This window comes from Miscanthus floridulus, chromosome 2 (genome assembly GCF_019320115.1).
Source record: "Miscanthus floridulus cultivar M001 chromosome 2, ASM1932011v1, whole genome shotgun sequence".
Lineage (NCBI taxonomy): Eukaryota > Viridiplantae > Streptophyta > Magnoliopsida > Poales > Poaceae > Miscanthus > Miscanthus floridulus.
This window is the reverse complement of record NC_089581.1, coordinates 103463152-103484354: the sequence shown is the minus strand read 5'-3', so window position 1 is coordinate 103484354 and position 21203 is coordinate 103463152. Positions and strand designations below refer to the sequence as shown.

The 21203-nt window shown below is 44.9% G+C and overlaps 1 protein-coding gene across 1 annotated transcript; it reads left to right on the top strand.

The window, feature by feature from the left end:
• Nucleotides 1-1068: 1068 nt before the first annotated feature.
• Nucleotides 1069-4495, top strand: LOC136539278 (uncharacterized). Its single transcript, XM_066531218.1, has 5 exons — nt 1069-1488; nt 1584-1876; nt 1988-2132; nt 3702-3787; nt 4019-4495. The coding sequence occupies exons 2-5, from the start codon at nt 1616-1618 to the stop codon at nt 4139-4141; spliced, it is 615 nt and encodes a 204-aa protein (XP_066387315.1). The 5' UTR covers nt 1069-1488; nt 1584-1615; the 3' UTR covers nt 4142-4495.
• Nucleotides 4496-21203: the final 16708 nt, after the last annotated feature.

Here is a 21203-nt window from a genome sequence, read left to right as displayed (position 1 = left end):
CTATGATTCTATCCTCCTCTACAAGATTCCTGATAGTACACTTTCTCTTCCTCCCATTTGCAATTGAATGGAAATAGCATCACCCATTTGTTAGCATCACCCTTGAGCAGCCAATTTTGTCCTCCTCTTCTTTGCCACAAAAGCTCCTCATCCTCATATATTTTCATTAATTCATCTTCTCTCTCATACCTGTCAGCCCATTCCCTATCAGATAAAGATCTTTCCTCAGCCAGTCTATCCCATTTTTCAATTATGAGTAACAAATCCTGTTTGTGCTTTTTGTGGTCACTCCCTCAATTCCTGCTCCACCCTTTCATGCTTTTCCTCAGGCTTGAAGAAACAATATTCCAGTGATCCAACACATAGCTCTTCTTCCTCTGAGGCCATTTCTGTATCACCCACTCTTTAAATCCTGCTTGATTGAGCCAAGCATTTTCAAATCTGAAAACTGATGAACTTGTGCTTTCCCCACAGTCAGTCTCCACTAACAGGGGATTATGGTCTGACCCCACCCTTGACAGAGATTTGGCATTGGCCAAAGGAAACTTCACCTCCCAGTCAGCTGAGATAAAAACTCTATCAAGAACAGCCATAATAGGAGCATTTTGCTTGTTGGTCCAAGTGTACGTCCCCCCATGTCTATGCATCTCTCTCAAACTGACATCACTCACAAATCGGTTAAAGAGGTTCACCAGACTGTTATTTACATTTTCAGTAGATTTCTCATAACTGTCTCTAACTAAGTTGAAATCTCCTCCCACTATAATAGGCACTTCAACAGATAGAATTAGTTCCATCAGCTCCCTAAGAAACTCAGCTTTCAAATCAACTTGAACCGGGCTACACACGTTAATAACTCCCCACTTAAAATCATCATCAATAGATTTCACTACGAAGCACTGGAAAGATCTCCCCTCCTTGTATTGTAGTCTAGAACTTCCAGACAGCCATTATTGGCTCCAATCAGCAGACCCCCTGATCTCCCCCTCATGATGGGCCCGCGCGGGGTCTCAGGCCTAAAACTAAAAGGCCGAAACGAGAAGCCTTTAAACTACCGATTCTGTTCCAGTAGCCTCCATCTCCTCCGTCCTCCAGCCCGCTAGCCCGCCACCCTCCACCATCTCCGGCAGAGGCCCTCCACCTGTCCTCCATCACCCGGCCGGGCGCTGTAGATCGGCACCCGCGCGCCTCCCTTTCCCTCCTCTCTCGCTCGAGCGCCGCCAGTCGTGCCCCCGCCTCGTGCTCCCCTCCGGCGGCCGTGCGCGCAGACCTCCTTCCTTGCCGTGGCCGTGCTTCCCTCGTCCTCCGTCCTTGACGTGTCCGAAATTCGGCGAGGGGCACCTGCGGCTGAGATCTGGTGAGAGGGCACTGCGGTGGCGACGGCACGGAGAAGAGCGACTGCCTCGCCGCCCTCGGCCCCGGTCTCGTCGTCTTCCCCGTCGACCCCGTTGCTAGCCAACCTGCGGGCGAGAATCGCACTGCCAAACGGTTAGCTTCCTTCCGCTTTGCTTCTTTGAAAATCAGCTTACCAAGAAATCTTAGCTTGCAATTGAAGCGTGGGGGAACTAAGCTGTTCCAAACAGGTCCTTAGCATCATCCTGCAGCGAAGCGAGCCATGGCGACGACCACCGCCGCGCCGGGTCTTGCCGTCGCAGCAACCGATCCCATCCTCTCCTTCCTCTTGACCGCCGCCGCCTCCGTTGACCTGGCTGCCGATCTTCGGGACGTCGCCTCCGACCTCATCTCGGACCCCGCCGTCTCCTACCGCGCTCTGCGCACCATCTGGTGCGCCACCCCGCCAGACACCCGCCCGCAGCTCCGCGACCTCCTCCAGGGCGCTGACTTCGTGCTGCCTAGCCCTAAGCCTCGTGAGAAGGTTCTCTCTCTGTGTCCTTGGTGGCACTGTCTGCCTCGGTCTGTGTGGACCGGCAAATGGTTGGGGTTTTGATTCTGATTCGGCTTGGTCTGTCGTGCGGTTCGTTTGCAGAGCGATCAGCTCAAGGCTAGGCTGGAGAAGCTCCGGGAGATACAGGAGAGGAAGGAGTACGCCGAGCTTGTCAGGGACGTCGCGCCGCCCAGCAAGGACGACGCTCCTGAGCCCTTCTCATCCTACAAGGATCAGATAGGATTCGGTACCTACCCAACTGCCCTATGTTCAAATTGCTCTGTGCAGCCTGTGTGGTAGCCTATTTGGCGCAAAAACATTTTGGTTATGTACTATATAATGTCTAGAGTCCGAAGTTTGATGGATCTATTTTAATTTGTGCACCATGTTTACTTTCTGTTTGTTGTTGGCTTCAGTGTGTACAGTTCCTTTATCTTGTTTGGGAATCCAGGGACGTTAAGGGAAAACAGACTCCTTAAGTTTAAATTAGTGCTGGCGAAACTTGTAATCAAGTTTTCAGGATGGAGTAACCATGCATGCCAATAGTAGTGAAATGATACAAATGTTTCTTCGCTAAATTGTACTACTACACAAACCTGCAATGCGCAATTAAGAATGATTGCTATAACGCAAGAATTGTGCTTTTTCGAATCCAGAACTTTTTAACTCCAAGAAGTTTAGTTAGTACTGGGCTTGTGTGGTAGTGTCAGTAAGCACGAGTGGGATCAAACATTTCTGTGCCTATTTGCGATGGGATTAGAGTTCTACAATAAATCCCTCATTTTATCTTTAACCATAGCTTAGCAAAAATGGTTTAAGTTTTTTTTGTAAACATGTGAAAATTGGGGGGTTTATGGGTCTTCAGAAATTCCCAAAAATAAGTTGAAACATGTATGCTGGATTTGGGTTTGAGCTTGTTTTTGTGCAACTAATCGAGCATTTTGGTTATCTACAATGTAATTGAGTGAGGCTGAACCGCTAAAGCTTGTTGGATCTACTTTAATTTCTGCACTTCCTTTATTTTTTTCTAATTGTGGTTATGATGGGAACTGTAATTCCTTTAGCTTTGCTAATGGAACCCTAGGGTGTTATGCAAAAAGGGACTTTTCAATTAAACAGGTGCATGTGAAACTTGCAATCAAGTATCCAGGAAGTGTTAATAGGGGCAGACCCAGTGCCGGAGGCTCCCACATGAGTGAGGTCTGGGGAAGGGAAAAACCGAGGCAAGCCTTCCCCCACAAAATCTGCGGAGAGGCTGCTTTGAACCCGTGACCTGGTGACGCAGTGAGACAACCCTCACCACTGCACCAGGCCTGCCCTTCGAAGTGTTAATAGACTAGTGGTAAATAAAAGACTACAAAAATTGTACAATTATGCATGCCATTGGTAATGAAATCTTGTAAATACTCTCTTGACTGAAATTTACTACTACACAAACCACAATCAAATTGTGGAAATAGTTTGTCACTTAAAGTTAATGGTGGCATTTTTCATCTAAATGCTTTGCATTTCTAGAATCACTCTTCATGTAACCATAATCATCAGTCACTTTCATTGGGGTGATTTTCTATCCGATTCCGCTTTGCATCTTTTTAAGTACAATGATATCAGTTGATCCTCTGTTTTGGTTATATCAATCCAATGTATCATCAATAATAAATCCATATGCCCTAAAATAGAGACCAACTTTTTCCTACAAGTACATTTATCCTCTTAGGATGCCACACAGTCTATTTCTGAGCTTAGGCTGCTAGGATTTTCTTGTATGGCTTGTATGGTTTTCAATGTTCAATTGACTTCTCTTCTTCTTTTTCAGGTCTGCATGTCGTGGTTATTATGTTCACAGGTTATTTGGTAGGATTTGCTATGTTCAAAGCTCTGTTCAACAATAGTGCTGTACTGGTAAGTTTATTAGGGCCATTCCCGTTCGGCTGCTCAGTTCTCAGCTCATTTCAGCTTGTTTCAGCTTATTTTGTCTCACAGAATACTATTGAATCATCTGAAATCATCCAAAATCTTGTACATTGAACAGGAAAGGCCAAATAATTTTGCCTTCCTCTGTAGCTGCTAATTTGTTTGCCGTATCCTGGTAAGATTAAACCTCACAGAGTTAACCTTGTCGTGGTTTTTTAGAACGCTGCTGGAGGTATCTTAGGATTAGTTGGTGGCATGCTGGTGGAGACCGTTCTCTTCATCATCAGATCATCGAGTAAAGAGTTGGCCTCCTCTGTTCCAAGATCAAAGAAAGCTCAGTAGACGCTTGGAATGCTATCGTCAGTTAGTGGTGGGAGCGATAAGAGGCCTTAGCTTATGGAAGTCTATGGAGCATTTGTTTGGGTTTAAAAATGCAATTCGTTGAATATATTCAATTGACATCCGTTTGAATTTGCATCAAGAAAGAATATGGCAGAGGGATTTGATTTGACTATTTTTAGCTGCCCAGAAGTTTGTATCTCACCCAGTGACTGGCTCGATGATCATTGAAGAGCATGTACCTACTGTAACACCCTAGGTGTTAAGCTTGCATTTAGCCTTGGCATTGCATAAGCACAAGCATCATTGATCATTCATGAGCATGAGTATTTCAAATATTATCTCTATGTTGGCTTATATTGCATGTGTTGTCACTCAATTGCCTTGCATGTGCTAGGGTTTACATGTAACCAGTGTATGAAATGATTGTGGAACCCTAGGAGTACCTTTAACATGTTTAGAATATCACATGGAACAACTTTGGTATTCATGACTAAGGCTAGTCTAGAAGTCATAGCTAGTGTAAATCATCATTAGCAAGTTGTATGTTTGACTGAAGTTGAACATCACTTTAGGAACTTTGCATGGCTGTGTACCCTAAAACAAAGTTGTAGAACTCAAGTAGTGTAACAATTTTTATTTTTGGGTCATAGGCTAGTTCAGCTCCTAACATGTTTGAATTTGGCTCACAAGAATTAACATTGTACTGTTTTTGGAACTTAGGAATTTTTTGTAAGTTATATTGAGTTTACAGTTTCGTTGTGGCTGACTTTGTGATGATTTAACTCCATAACCGTTGTGAATTAGGAGATGAGTTCTAAAGCAATTTTGTAGCCTTCACTTAGATCACCAACTTTTATTAATAGAGTTTGTGCTAACTAATCATGGTTTAGGAGCTTGGAAGGGTTGAAATCGCGTTGTCAGGTCTGCCATCGGGCTCTGATGGCCGAAGTCGCCTCGCCGTGGGTGGCCGACCGCGGATGTCGCGTGGCGGCCGTACACTGCCAACGGCCCGGTCGGTCAGGCCACGTTGGGCACAAAGGCGCCCCGGGGCGTGCCCGCTTGTTCATGCCTGCGCCCTCATTCCCTCTTTGTTGCTCTCTTGCGCTCACAGTGGAGCTGCTCTCATCGATGCGCCATCGCGCTGCTCTGCCATCGCCTAGCGCTCGCGCCATCGCACCATTGCCGTCTCCATCTAGTTAGTAGTTGCGCCATCTTCCTCTCTACCTCCTTGACGCAGTAGCAGGGCCAGATGAGCTACTGAGGGCGAAATCGCCGTTCTTGTCCTCGTCGGGATCTTGACTTCCATGGCCGCCTTCATGGCGAGCTCGCCGCTGCTTGGCTCCTTTGCGCATTCCTTCGTCTTCTTCGCGTTAGAGCTTGGTTAGGGTGTCCTAGCTTTTGGCATGATGCTAGTGCTACTGTGCTCTCGCCACTACACCACCGCGCACGCGGACAGACCTCATCGGCGTGTCCCACCTAACCAAAGTAGTCTCGGTAGGTTCGTGTGGTCACCGTGGAGCCCGTGCGCTTCTCGTCGGACCTTGCCATGGCCAGTAGCGGCCGACATACCTCCACGCAGTGCCGTCGTGTCACCATGGCCGACGATGAGCATGCTCCGGTGCATCTGCGCTGCCACCACCGGTACGAGTCGATGTAGGTGAGTGAGGAGAACACGAAGGTGGGGTCGGTTTCGTCAGAGAGTTCGCGAGCTAGCGTTGATCAAACTCGTGCCCCTGTTTCGGTTCACTGACAGTGGGGTCCGCTGATTGCTGAGTCCTGCGTGTCAGCGACTGCAGTTAGGGTTGAAAGGATCAAGATGCCCAAGAGGGCGGTGAATTGGGCTAATTCTAAATTTCTTTGCAATAATTAAATTCTATGGTTAGCCCAATTAACCCCTTGTGCCTAGAAAGTGTTTCTAATTGTTCTACAGCATAAAAGACTTGCAACCTAAGTTTCAATCTTACTCTAGCATGGCAATTCTATAAATGTAAAGACAAGAATTGAATTGCTCAAAGTAAATGTTCAAGGTAAATGCTCAAAGTAAATAGAGAGGGAGAAACGCAGTGATGTTTTGCCGAGGTATCGGAGAGTTGCCACTGCCCACTAGTCCTCATTGGAGCACCCACGCAACGGTGTAGCTCCCCCTTGATCCGCGCAAGGATCAAGTGCTCTCTACGGGTTAATTCTTCGACACTCCGTCGCGGTAAATCACCCACAACCGCTCACAACTTAAGTTGAGTCACCCACAAGCTTCGCCGGGTGATCACCAAGCTCCCAATCACCACCAAGCCATCTAGGTGATGGCGATCACCAAGAGTAACAAGCACGAACTCTCACTTGACCACGATAAGCCTAATGAGAAGGTGGATGCACACTTTGCTACTATTGATCTTCACTAATGAGGGCTCTCTTTAGGATTCTCAAATCTCAATCACCTCACTAGGACCTTGCTTTTCTTGGCACTCTCTAAGGTATTTCTCAGCTGTTGGAATGAGCAAAAGTACCCCCACACACGAGCGGAGGTTGTATTTATAGCACCGGCTGAAAAATGAACCATTATGTGCCTCTACGGGGTGACCGAACGCTCCGGTCATGTTGACCGGATGCACCGGTCAGTACATCCCGAACTCCAGTGGTTAAGTGTTGACCGGACGCTAGACAGCGTCCGATCAACACTGACCGGACATGTCCGGTCACGTTTTCTCCTCACTGTAACCTTACTGATGTCGACCAGACTCTGGACCCCCAGCGTCCGGTCACTTGCTGAGCAGCGTCCGGTCAGTAACTGAAACCTGATCAGCGTCTGATCAACATTGACCGGACACGTCCGATCAGGATTCTCCCTCTTTGGGACCTTACTAGAGTCGACCGGACGCTGGCTCTCAGCGTTCGGTGACTTGACCTCGCAGCGTTCGATCACTTCTAGACGCTTTTACCTTGGTCAAATGAACTGACCGAACTCTGAGCCAGCGTTCGGTCACACCGGAGCCAGCGTCCGATCAGTATTTGACCCTCCATTCACTTCCAACTCTCGAACATTTGTGAATGAAGTTTGCTCCATTGGATCAAAGAGCTGTTATGGAGCTACCTAGTGCTAGTTTTAACAAGTGTGCACCACACCTAACTCACTAGTCTCACCTAGGTCAAACTACCCATTCATATCCCCTTAATAGTACAGGCCAAAGGAAAAACAAAGTCCTAAACTACTCTAAGTGTCTCTCCAACTCAATCGACTACTTAGAACTAGTCCATCCTTAACCTTGTCGTCCATCCTTTGAAAACCAAAACGATTTCCATCGTAGGGGCATGACAACCATAATTGCCCAATCGATCTCCATTACCGTGACCTAACTCAATTGTTTCTGCAAAACACACGTTAGTCACAGTAATCACGTATTGTCATTAATCACCGAAACCCTAACTAGGGGCCTAGATGCTTTCAATCTCCCCATTTTTGATGATTGATGACAATACTACCTCGAGTATATGAAAGAGATGAGGTTTTTAACATGCTTGGTTCATATAAGCTTTTGGCAATAAGAACAAAAGTGTTAGACAAGCTTATATGACCCAAGCCAACATGATATACTCAAAAGATATGAAATAAGCATGAGTACAAGTAATGAAGCTCATTTGCATCAGAGTAAAACACGGAAGCAAAGGCAAATGAGCAAAGCACAAGTGATATGACATATAAAGAATTCAAATTAGAGAACACACATGTCATATATCACGATCACGTAGATATCACTATCACATAAGAATAGTAGTAAACATGAATGCATAATGTATCACACACACAAATACATAATAGTGTATCTCACATATAAAAACTTCAAATATAATAGATAAGCTAATATAATAACAAAGCTCCCCCTAGATAAGTAGCTCCCCCTAAGCCTAACATACTCGAACCCTCTCCCCCTTTGGCGTCAAACACCAAAACCTAAGGGTCGGTCGGCGGGGCTGCAGCGGATGAGCCGGGCGCTAAGGTACGAGGAGTGAGGTGGAACTGGGTGCCATCATCGTCTGATCCTGAGCTCTGGGCTGTCTGCCCTTTGTAGGTGGTAGTGCTGCTGAAGCAGTCTGGGTCGGATCAAGAACTGGTGCTGCTATAGGCTGAGCTGGTATAACTGAAGCAGCCGGCTCTGATGATGCCACTGAGGAGGGGAGCGTCTCTGTCATCGTTGTGATAGATGCAGATGTAGAAGGACCTGGAGCATGCAGGTATGGAGGAGTGGGCTGCCCTAGCAACTCACTAAAGGAGGTTCCAAGACTCCTGGAGACTGAAGTGTCTGGCTCTAGCAGCGACGACGTCTATGCCGGTGTGAAGCCCGTCTGGAGTGGTGTGAACTGCGGGGCTACCATTGGCGAGGCGAACCCCTAGGACACCTACTCTGTAGGTGAAGCATACTATGCTGGTGGCTGTCCCTGACTCTAAAACCCACTAGGCTATAATGCTGGAGTCATCGAAGTGGTAGCAGGCTGACCAAGCTGGGGCGAAGCCTATGGCGGTGGGGCCCCAATCGCTGTCACTACATGCTGCATGAATCTGAGAAGCTGCTGCTGCATGAGGATCTGCTGCTGATGCATAGCCTACTGCTGCTGCTGGAGAGCCTGTGTCTGCTGCTGAATAACTAGCTGCTGTCGCTGGAACTCATCCTGCTGAGTCTGGAACTGAGCAAATGTAGCAGCTGTCTCCTGAGCCTATCGTGCCTGGTCCTGCCTCATCTGCTCAAGTATAGCAAGAAGAGCGGGGTCTATCTGCGGGGCAGGTGGCGCTGAACTAGAGCTACCGGCCTCAGCATCATGTCGTCATGGAGGCATCTATGGAATGGGCTGGTAGTCATCATCAGAACTATCACTGGGCTCACTAGTGACCAACCCCTCCTACTGAGTAAGCTCCTCCTCCTCTGTGGCTGCAATACCCCTAATAATATCATCCTGCTAGGCTTGCAGTCTCTAGCACCTCTAGGACGACGGCGCGGCTGACTAGGTGGTGTACTATGGCAGATCATCTGAGTTAGGTTATAAGCAGGGAAACTCTATCGTGACACCATTGTACTCAGCAATCATCTCAGGCGACCTAACTATAACTGCTCTGTGGATAAGGAATGTGATCTAGTGAGCATAGGGTAGTTGTCTGTGACCTCTGAAGCCCTCAGCTATAGTGTCCTCCATCTCTGACAGAGGAAGATCCCAAATATCAAAAATTGTCTATTGCATTAGAGAGTTGAGAAGCCATAGCTGTATCCGAGTCAATCCCTCTCTGTATCCCATCCTTAGAAGTAAAGTACTCATGATAGCCTCAATCACGCGAGCAGTGGGCGTGAGATCACTGGGGTTCCTCCTCGACCCCTCGCCAAAGGGCTCTGTGAAACAGTGACGAACCAAGTCCGTAGGAGGTACCATACCACCATGAGGGCGTCTAGGGGGTGCGGTCTGTCCATAGCACACCTCATGGAGCCTGACTGGCTACTCCTGAAGCCTAAGAATCTCCTTGACCTTGGTGCTCGTCAGTCAGTAGTCTCTGCCTCCGAATGCAAAGTGTATGAACCTGTGCTGGGGGTTAATCCATAGAGTAGCATAGAACTGTCGAACCCAAGATGGAACATACAGGCCTATCCATCCGATCAGATCTGTCAGCCCTGACAAATATGATAAATATGGGCGAATGTGCTCTCTAGCTGCTGCTACTATCGACTCTATGTTACACACCCTCTATGATCTGAAAACTGCTTCGTTGTTCAGATAGGCATTATAGAAGTCCTCCTGCAGGGGTGTATAGAATCCCTCTAATGCTCTCTCATCCCTCTAGGGTGGAAACCACACCTCAAAGTCCATGAACCTCAGCTGCTGCACCCGCTTGGCCGTGGCGGCCCTCAGGTCAAGATGGGTCATTGGAGGCGGACCCTGTGGATGAGGTGGTGGACGAGAACCCCTCCTCTGAGTGTCTGCCCTCAGCGTGACTGGAGCACGGGTACGACTAGAGCGGCATAACTGTGGCTGTGGTGTCGGCCCTGTCTCCTCGGCTAGCTGGGCTTGCTCACCCTTCTAAGACTGTTGTCCTGGCTGTGGCTCTTGAGTTTGCTCTGCTGCCTGCTGCTGTGGCTCTCCCTGAGGCTGAACCTCATCAATGGCAACACGCCGTCCGCCAATCATGAGAGTCCCAGCTAGACCTCCATGAAGGTGTTCAACTCGCTCAAGTGAAGCCATCACCTCTGGTGAAAGCTGATCAGCAATCCGGACTCCACTGCGAGCGCTTCCTCTCTCGGCACGCTCTGCGGCGTCAGCAACTGTGGCGGCTCTCGCTGTATCTGCATCTGGATACTTGCGCTTCTTTATTGCCAACTTCTTGGTTGCCTTGCCTTTTGGTTTTGCAGGCTGGCGAGGCGGGGGCCTCGGATCCTCATCACCGGGACCACCTCCGACATTCTTCGTACGAGCCATCTGATGGATCAAAGAAGAATTAACTGCCGCTGACAAAGATCAACTGTCACTTTCGAGGCTTGGCCTCGTTCCGTACTCGCGAGCTTGGCCCCCGAGTTAACTGACAACTGCCATTGACACCTCAACGGAACCGGCTCGCTGCACGATGGAATAGATAGGATATACAAAATAATTTAGATTATGCATCTAGAGATACGAAACCCTAGGAAGCAAGCAATTTAGGTACGAGATTTGAAACGGAGGCTTGCTACCTGTCGAATCGGTGACCCGAGAAAAGAGAAGCGCCATGCAGGGAACCACCGAAGATCTAGGGTTAGGGTACACGGTGAGCAGTGAATCGACGGTTGGAACTCCGATGAAGCTTTGGTGCGGCACTAGTGGTGGCTCTTGTTGGCGCAGAGGCTTGAGTGCCAGGGCACGACGGCACTGGAGTAGTCGGGCTAGGGAGGCATGAGTGGCGGCATAGGAGAGAACAGCGCGGTGGCATGAGGTGCAGCAAGGAGGCACTAGGGCGGTGCTGGTGCGGGCGTAGAGAGGTGTGGGGAGGCCCGCGTGCGGTGGCACGATGGTGCGGTGGCATGGTGCTCAGGCGGCGTGGAGGCCGGGACATGCGGCGACGTGGAGCTCCGGGCGACGGCTTAGGTGCAGCGATGATGACGACTGAGGGCAGCACCGGATTAGGGCCTTAGGTCAACAGAAGATGGGATTTTAAGGTGGCCCCAACATATTAGAAAAAGGACACAAGAAAAGAGATTGAATCCTGCATGATTCCCATTGACCGGATGCTCCGGTGGCAGCGACCGGACGCTCCAGTGGCAGCGATCAGACGCTGCCACCCAGCATCCGGTCGATTCCAGTAAGGTCCAAAACCCCTGGAATTGAGACCGGACATAGCTAGAGTCTGGTCAATACAGCCTTCGTCTTCTTCCACATGACCGGACGCTGAAAGCCTTTTGACCGGACACTGAAAGCCAGGGTCCGGTCACTCCTTCGCAGCAAGTTCAACTCCTGTGAACTGACCGGACACTGGACTCCAGAGTCCGATGCAGCGTCCGGTCACTCTTTCTTCAGCAAATCTTCAAAGTCCTTCGTGCTGTCTGTTCCCAATCAAGTTCCAACTCGAATAAGATCCAAATAACACTAATTGGGACTGATACGAGTGACCTCTCTCAAACCCTCAAGTTTTTCAAAATATTTTGCCTTAGGCTATAATTCTTTTTAAGAAAATAGGTAATAAGAGGGCAATTTGAAGACAAACGACAAACAACGATCATGCATATGCAATGCAATACTTGAAAGTAAATCTAGTTGCTTGTCAAGTTTGATCCAAGGTTAAGCTTCTTCACACGCTTTTCGGCGGTTATCTTAACCATGTTAGACAAGCCCTATATGCATTACCAAAGATTAAACATGTTGTATTTTACAATGCAATGCAAGGGACAACACAAGCTCAATTTTTAGTGAAGTTACTAAAATCAAGCACATTGAGCTCATTCCGCAATCTACAAAATGTTGCCTCATCTAGCGGTTTAGTGAAGATATCCGCCTAATTGATCCTCGGTCCTTACACCTTCTAGTGATATATCATTTTTAGCAACATGATCTCTAAGAAAGTGATGGCGGATATCTATGTGCTTGGTGCGAGAGTGTTGAACGGATTATTTGCAAGTTTTACCGCACTTTCATTGTCGCACAAAAGAGGTACTTTATCTAGAACTACACCATAGTCTAGCAAAGTTTGTTTCATGTAAAGTATTTGTGCACAACAAGCACCCACGGCAATGTATTCCGCTTCGGCGGTGGACAAAGCCACACTATTTTGCTTTCTTGGAGGACCAAGACACAAGTGATCTACCAAGCAAATGGCACCCTCTCGATGTGCTCTTTCTATCAACTTTGCAACCAGCATAATCCGAATCGAATAGCCAACTAATTCAAATATAGCTCCTTTGGGATACCAAAGGCCAATGCTTGGTGTGTGCTTAAGATACCTAAGGATTCTTTTTACGGCAATTAAATGAGTTTCCTTAGGATTAGCTTGAAATCTAGCACACATACACACACTAAACATGATGTCGGGCCTAGATGCGGTCAAATATAACAAGCTACCAATCATAGAGCGGTAGAGAGTTTGATCAACCGGGTTACCTCCCTCATCTAGGTCGAGATGTCCATTAGTTGGCATTGGTGTCTTGATTGGCTTACATTCATCCATCTTGAATCTCTTGAGAAGATCATTAGTATATTTCTCTTGAGAGATGAAAATCCCTTCTCTCATTTGCTTGACTTGAAAACCAAGAAAGAATGTAAGCTCTCCAATCATTGACATCTCGAACTCCTTCGACATCAATTCACCAAACTCTTTGCATGAATCTTCATTTGATGATCCAAAGATGATATCATCAACATACACTTGACAAATGAAGATATGTCCATCAAGCTTCTTGGTGAATAGTGTGGTGTCGACCTTCCCAATGGTGAAGCCCTTCTCAATGAGGAAGTCCCAAAGGCGCTCATACCAAGCTCTTGGGGCTTGCTTAAGCCCATATAATGCCTTGGACAACCTATAAACATGATTAGGATATCTAGGGTCTTCAAACCTCGGGAGGTTGATCAACATAGACTAGTTCATTAATAAAGCCATTTAAAAATGCACTTTTCACATCCATTTGATAAAGTTTTATTTCATGATGTGATGCATATGCAAGGAGGATACGGATGGCTTCTAATCTTGCAACCGGAGCAAAGGTCTCTCCAAAATCCAAACCTTCAACTTGAGAGAACCCCTTTGCAACTAGTCTTGCCTTGTTCCTCACAACAACACCTTGATCATCTTGCTTGTTTCGGAACACCCACTTTGTTCCAATGACTCTTGCACCTTTTGGCCGCTCTTCAAGAGTCCAAACTTCATTGCGGGTGAAGTTGTTCAACTCTTCATGCATGGCATTTATCCAATCCGGATGTTGAAGAGCTTCTTCTACCTTAGTAGGCTCAAAGCAAGAGACAAAAGAGTGATGAGCAATAAATGAAGCAAGTTTTTGTGATCGAGTCATTACACCCTTTGATGGACTCCCTATGATGAGATCTTGTGGATGATCTTGAAGTAGAGGTGTATTTCTTCTATTGACCACTTGAGGGGGAGGTTGTGGAGCATCAACATCTTGTGCTTGTACCACCATTTGTTCATGGGAGACATGAGTATCTTCATTTTCTACTCTCCCATCTTTTTCACCATCTTGTGGCACACTTGATGAAGAAGGTGGATCAATCACTTGTACATCATCTTCATCATCTTTAGGCTTGATGTCTCCAACCGGAATGTTCTTCATAGCCTCCCTCAATGGTTCATCACCTACATCATCAAGATTCTCATGTGCTCCTTGAGAGCCGTTAGATTCATCAAATTCCACATCATATGTTTCTTCAACCAAGCCGGTGGCATGATTAAATACTCTATATGCTTTGGACTTTGATGAGTAACCAACAAGAAAACCAATATCACAACGTCTTTGAAACTTCCCTAGGTGTTGCCGCTTCTTGTAGATGTAGCATTTGCAACCAAACACCCTAAAGAAGGAGACGTCCGACTTCTTCCCATTGAGCAACTCATAAGGTGTCTTGCCAAGAAACTTTTGAAGGAATAGGTGTTTGATGCATAGCATGCGGTGTTGATTGCTTCCGCCCATAGAGCTTCGGGGTGTTGTACTCATCAAGCATTGTTCTTGCAAGAGTGATCAATGTCTGGTTCTTCCTCTCAACTACACCATTTTGTTGAGGAGTATATGATTGCGGAGACTTCATGTTTGATTCCAACTTCATCACAATAAGCTTCTATGTTTGTGTTGTCAAACTCCTTCCCATTGTCACTTCTTATCTTCTTGAGCTTCACTTCAAATTCATTTTATGCTCTCTTGGCAAACTTCTTGAAGCAAGATGCAACTTCGGATTTGTCATGAAGGAAGAATACCCATGTATACCTTGAATAGTCATCAACAATCACAAGACAATAGAGATTTCCTCCCAAACTCTTGTATGTTGTTGGTCCAAATAAGTCCATGTGAAGGAGTTCTAGCACTCTTGCGGTTGACATGAAAGCTTTTGTTGGATGGGTATTTGCAACTTGCTTGCCGGCTTGACATGCACTACAAAGCTTGTCCTTCTCAAACTTCACATCCTTCAACCCTCTCACCAAATCATTCTTCATTAGCTTCTTGAGTGAGCTCATCCCAACATGAGCAAGTCTTCTATGCCATAGCCACCCAAGTGTTGTTTTGGTGAATAGGCATGTCTTCAAGTTTGCATCTTCGAGGTGAAGTCCACTAGATATAGGTTGTTGTATCTAAATCCTTTGAATATCACATGATCATCATCCTTCTTGGATACAACAACCTCCTTCTCGGTAAACAAGCATTGGAAGCCAAGATCACATAATTGTCCAACGGATAGCAAGTTGAAACTCAATGAAGCAACATATAGCACATTGGAGATGGAATGATCATTTGATATAGCCACTTTGCCCAATCCTTTGACCTTGCCCTTTGAGTTATCTCCAAATGTGATTCTTTCTTGTCCATCTACTTCTTCATCTAGTGAGGTGAACATACGAGGATCACCGGTCATATGTTGTGTGCAACCACTATCAATAACCCTAATGACTTCCACCGGTCTTGTAGTTCACCTACACACAAGAGATCAAGCTTTAGGAACCCAAACTTGTTGAGGGCCCTTCACCTTCTCAACAAGTGACTTTGCAACCCTAAATTTTCTTAGGCCTATTCTTGTTGGAGGACCTAAGAACATCACTTTCATCTTTCCACTAGAATCCTTTCTAAGCATGTAGTGAGCATTGAAGGCAAAAGGTCTAGCATGCTTGGGCAAGGGTTGTGGTGGTGGAGTTTGGCACTCATGAGCAAAGTGGCCTTCTTGTCCACACTCAAAACATCTCTTTGGCTTTGGCTTGGACTTATGTTGTTGTTGAGCTTGAGCCTTCTTCTCTTGATTTGCCAAGTACCCAATGCCACTTCTATCCATCTTCATGACGGTGTTCATAAGTAGCTCACTTTGAAGATGCTTGCCTCTAGTGAACTTGCTCAATCCAATCTTAAGATGCTCTTTCTCCAACTTGAGCTTCTTGTTTTCTTCCTTGAGAGCATCATTGTTCTTCTCTTCCTTGAGCTTCTTGTTTTCTTCTTTGAGCTTCTCATTCTCAAGGATCAAACCATCATCATGAACAATAGTTTCTAGCACAATAGACTTGGTGGCTTTGAGTTCTTCAAGATCTTTCTTGAGCTTTTCATTGTCATTCTTGAGCTTGACAAACTCATCATAATCATCGGCTTCAACCACTTGCTTGCCCTTGCTACTAGAACTTTGCTCAATGCTCTCAATAATCAAGTCATCACATGATGTAGCTATATCAATCTTAACAACATCGTTAGTAGCATCATGTGGCTCATTGGATAAGAATTCTTGAGCAATAACAAGATTATCATGATTAACCTTAAGAGTAGTATATTCTTCTCTTAGCTTGTTGTGGCTAGTGATGAGCTCATTATGTGTCCTCTCAAGTTTATCATGTTTATCTTTAAGCTCTTTCTTAGAAGATTTGAGCTCCTTGAGTTTGGATGATATAGCATCATTTGCTTCTCTAAGCTCAACACTAGCCTTTTCGGCTATATCACATTTAGCTAAAAGTGCATCATTTTTAGCCTCTAGCTTTTCATTCTTAGCTCTAGTTTTTATAATGATCTTAGTGTATTGTTTTAGCAATCTAGCAAGATCATCATAAGAAGGTGATTCATATTCATCATCATCACTATCGCTATCATCATCACTAGCATGCTCATCATCACTACTATCATCATTGTTCAGATACCTTGCGGTCACCCTTGGCCATAAGGCATAGGTGTATAGAGGATGATGGCGGTGGTGGCGATGAAGATGATGAAGAGTTGATAACAATTGCGGCCACCTTCTCGTTGTCACTATCATCATCGGATGAGGCACTAGATGAATCAATGTCCGTGAGCCAATCACCGACAATGTATGCATTTCCACTCTTCTTCTTCTTGTGGAAGTCCCTCTTCTTGCCATCTCTCTTCTTGTATGGCTTGTTCTTCTTCTCTTCTTCTTCTTCATTACTTGAGTCATCTTTCTTGCCCTTGTATTTGTTCTTGAACTTGTCTTTCTTGGGCTTAGTGCATTGGTGTGCTAGATGACCAAGTTCTCCACAATTGAAGCAATCCATCTCGGAGATTGGCTTCCTTCTAGAGCTAGTGAAGAACTTTTCTTCTTGCCATCAAACTTGATGCCACTCTTGTTGAGCTTCTTTAGCATCTTGGCGGTCTTCTTCACCATGAGAGCAAGACTTTCATCATCAACTTCATCATCACTTGAGCTCTCATACTCAAGTCTTGCTTTGCCCTTCTCTTGGCTAGCTTTGAATGCTAAGTCCTTATCTTTCTTCTTGGTAGAGGATGAGCCATCTTGTGGCGTGATGTGCATGTACATCTCATGAGCATTGATCTTTCCCAAGATTTGTGTCGGTGTAGCGGTGGAAAGATCACCTTGATGTAGCACGGTCACAATATGCCCATATTTGTCAATGGGGAGGACACTCAAGATCTTTCTTACAACATCAGATGGTTGCATTTGAGTGAGTCCAAGCCCATTGACTTCCTCTACAAGAACATTCAAACGTGAATACATTTCATTAGCACATTCTTAGGAAGCATTTCAAAAGAGTTGAGCTTTTTCATGACAAGATGATAGCGTTCCTCACGCTCACTCTTAGTTCCCTCATGGAGCGCACAAACGTCCGACCATAGTGCATGGGCGTCTTTGTGGTTCCTCACCCGATTGAACACATCTTTACAAAGGCCTCTAAAGATGGTGTTTCGAGCCTTTGCATTCCACTTCTCGTAATTCACCGCATCGCCTTGTAGGTGAGTAGCATCCTAAGGTTTTGGGAAACCTTGTGAGGCGGCTCTAAAAATACCAACATCTAGAGCTTCTAGATATGTCTCCATGAGAATTTTCCAATAAGGAAAATCATCTCCCTCAAAGATAGGAGGAGGTCCATCCCCATGAGACATCTTGCTCTATGCGGTTAAGCCTAAAAACATGAGCACAAGGCTCTGATACTAATTGAAAGGATCAACATGCCTAAGATGGGGGTGAATTGGGCTAATTCTAAATTTTTTTGCAATAATTAAATTCTATGGTTAGCCCAATTAACCCCTTGTGTCTAGAAAGTGTTTCTAATTGTTCTACCGCATAAAAGACTTGCAACATAAGTTTCAATCCTACTCTAGCATGGCAATTCTATGAATGTAAAGACAAGAATTGAATTGCTCAAGGTAAATGCTCAAAGTAAATAGAGAGGGAGGAACGCGGTGATGTTTTGCCGAGGTATCGGAGAGTCGCCACTCCCCACTAGTCCTTGTTGGAGCACCCGCGCAAGGGTGTAGCTCCCCCTTGATTCGTGTAAGGATCAAATGCTCTCTACGGGTTGATTCTTCGACACTCCGTCGCGGTGAATCACCCACAACCGCTCATAACTTGAGTTGGGTCACCCACAAGCTCCATCGGGTGATCGCCAAGCTCCCAATCACCACCAAGCCATCTAGGTGATGGTGATCACCAAGAGTAACAAGCACGAATTCTCACTTGACCACGACAAGCCTAATAAGAAAGTGGATGCACACTTTACTACTCTTAATCTTCACTAATGAGGGCTCTCTTTGGGATTCTCAAATCTCAATCATCTCACTAGGACCTTGCTCTTTTGGCACTCTCTAAGGTGTTTCTCAGCTATTGGAATGAACAAAAGTACCCCCACACATAAGCGAAGGTTGTATTTATAACACCGGCTGAAAAACTAACCGTTATATGCCTCTACGGGGTGACCGGATGCTCTGGTCATGTTGACCGGATGCACCGGTCAGTACACCCCGAACTCTAATGGTTAAGTGTTGACCGGACGCTGGACAGCGTCCGATCAGCACTGACCGAACGCATCCGGTCACGTTTTCCCCTCACTGGAACCTTACTGATGTCGACCGGACTCTAGACCCCCAGCGTCCGGTCACTTGCTGAGCAGCGTTCGGTCAGTAACCGGAACCTGATCAGCGTCCGGTCAACATTGACCGGACGCGTCCGATCAGGATTCTCCCTCTTTGGGACCTTACTGGAGTCGATCAGACGCTGGCCCTCAGCGTCCGGTGACTTGACCTCGCAACGTCCGGTCACTTCCAGACGCTTTCACCTTGGTCAAATGAACTGACCGGACGCTGGCTCAGCGTCCGGTCAGTATTTGACCCCCCATTCACTTCCAACTCTCGAACATTTGTGAATGAAGTTTGCTCTATTGGATCAAAGGGCTTTTATAGAGCTACCTAGTGCTAGTTTTAACAAGTGCACTACACCTAACTCACTAGTCTCACCTAGATCAAGCTACCCGTTCATACCCCCCTTAATAGTATGGCCAAAGGAAAAAAACAAAGTCCTAAACTACTCTAAGTGTCTCTCCAACTCCAATCGACACTTAGGGTCCATCCTTAACCTTGTCGTCCATCCTTTGAAAATCGAAACGATTTCTATCGTAGGGGCATGACAACCATAATTGTTCAATCGATCTCCGTTACCGTGACCTAACTCAATTGTTTCTGCAAAATACACGTTAGTCACAGTAATCACGTATTGTCATTAATCACCGAAACCCAACTAGGGGCCTAGATGCTTTTAAGGGTTTAGTTTTATTTATTTTCCAGATTTTTATGCTAACTTTGAAAAATAATATCTGGAGCTAGGAGTACCAATTTTGGTTAACCAAATTTTGTTGGATTCCTTATGAAGTGTAGTATTTTATAAAAATATGAAATGTACTATTTCTAGTATTTTTAAGGGTAAATAAAATGTAGCTAGATAAGTGTTTTTTTGAATGTTTACGGTCTTGTAAAATGTGTAACTTGAGCTAGGAATGTGATAAAATTTTCATTTTAATTTTGTTGGTCTTGTATTGACATGCTATAGCTAGGAAAAATAATAAACTTGCAGTAAACTTGATTGAAATAGGGTCTTTCTATTTATCTATTAATAAATAGTGTTTTCTAAGGAAAATTATAGGGATAAAAATAAGTAACATATTTTCATGCAAATTTTTATACAGTATTATAGCACTAGGATGAAGCTAAAAATATAATATCTGTTGTTTGACACTTTTCTATAGGGTTAACTATTTTCACTAAAATAAATTTTGCTAGCTTATCATTTTTGTAGAGGATGTTATACATGTTCAAATGGTATAAATTTTTTATAGTAGTCTATTGGGAGCACTTGGAAGCTATTATAATTTTATGAGAATTTATTGTGCACATCTGGTTATGTTTGTTATTTCCCCTAATTATCTAATTAAATTAATAAAGGCATTTAAATAAATAAATTATACTTGACCATGATATTTTCTATGGTGCTTGTGATACATAAGAACTATTGATGTTAGTAGTAAGGCTTAGAAGCAATTGGTTGTACGCAACTAATTAATTATTGCTTTATAATTCAATTAGAGGGCGCCATGCATAATTTTGGTTGAGTTGATAATTTTATGGTGATAATGGTCTTATCTGTAAAACTTATAATAACAAAGTTGTAGATAACTTACTGATCTACCTTGTGTTAAATTTTCTTAGTCATAAGCCTTAGGGTTTAAGAGTTTTGGTTGTTAGAAGTTGTCCAAAATGTTTGCTCTCTGGACAGATTTAAATAATTGAATTGTTTGACTTAGATAACTGTTGAATCCCATCAAGGGTATTAAAACAAAGTTGTAGACAATTTCATTAGCTTTCTAGAATGTCCACAAACATATCATTTCGATGTAGATAACTCCAGTTAGGGTTAAAACAAGTAGCTGTTGTCTTATAGTCTAAAAATATATTACAGAAGTGTTTGCTTAAGTAATAGAGAAGAGATATGTAACTACTCAGTATAATATGATGCACTTGTTATTACTTTACTACTATGCTGTTGAAAACACTTATGGGGATGCATTCATCACGTCATATCATATTATATGTGTCATCATATATGCATTCGTAATATCTTATTCCATGCTCATGTATATAGGATCGACCGAAGAAATAACGTTGTTGGAGTTCAACGAAGAAGAGAAAGGGATCAGCAGGAGACGCCCCAAGCCACAGCTCCAGGAGAAGAGGAGCAGACCCCTGAAGAGCTCCCTGAGTGCCTAGATCATAGGCCAACATCTTTCCTCAAAGGCAAGCCTCGGAGCATTCTAAGTCTCTCATATTTTATAAAATATTAATTAAGTTATTTATGTTTGATGCATTAGGTTATAAGAGTTGATTGAAAACACTTGATGCATGGAACTACCTTGTCCAGATACATATACCTTTAACCCTGTGTAGGTCCAGGATCGAATATATGCTTAGCCATGCTTAGACCGGTAGAAGTCGAGTGATTTTCTATCACCTGTGAGATATAGGTGGATACCGAAGCATGGTTGGCTATATTTGCTATCGTGAAAAAGAACCATAGGGTAATATAAATGGAGGCTGAACGGAGTCTATGTGTAGGTTGACTCATGCTATTCCGT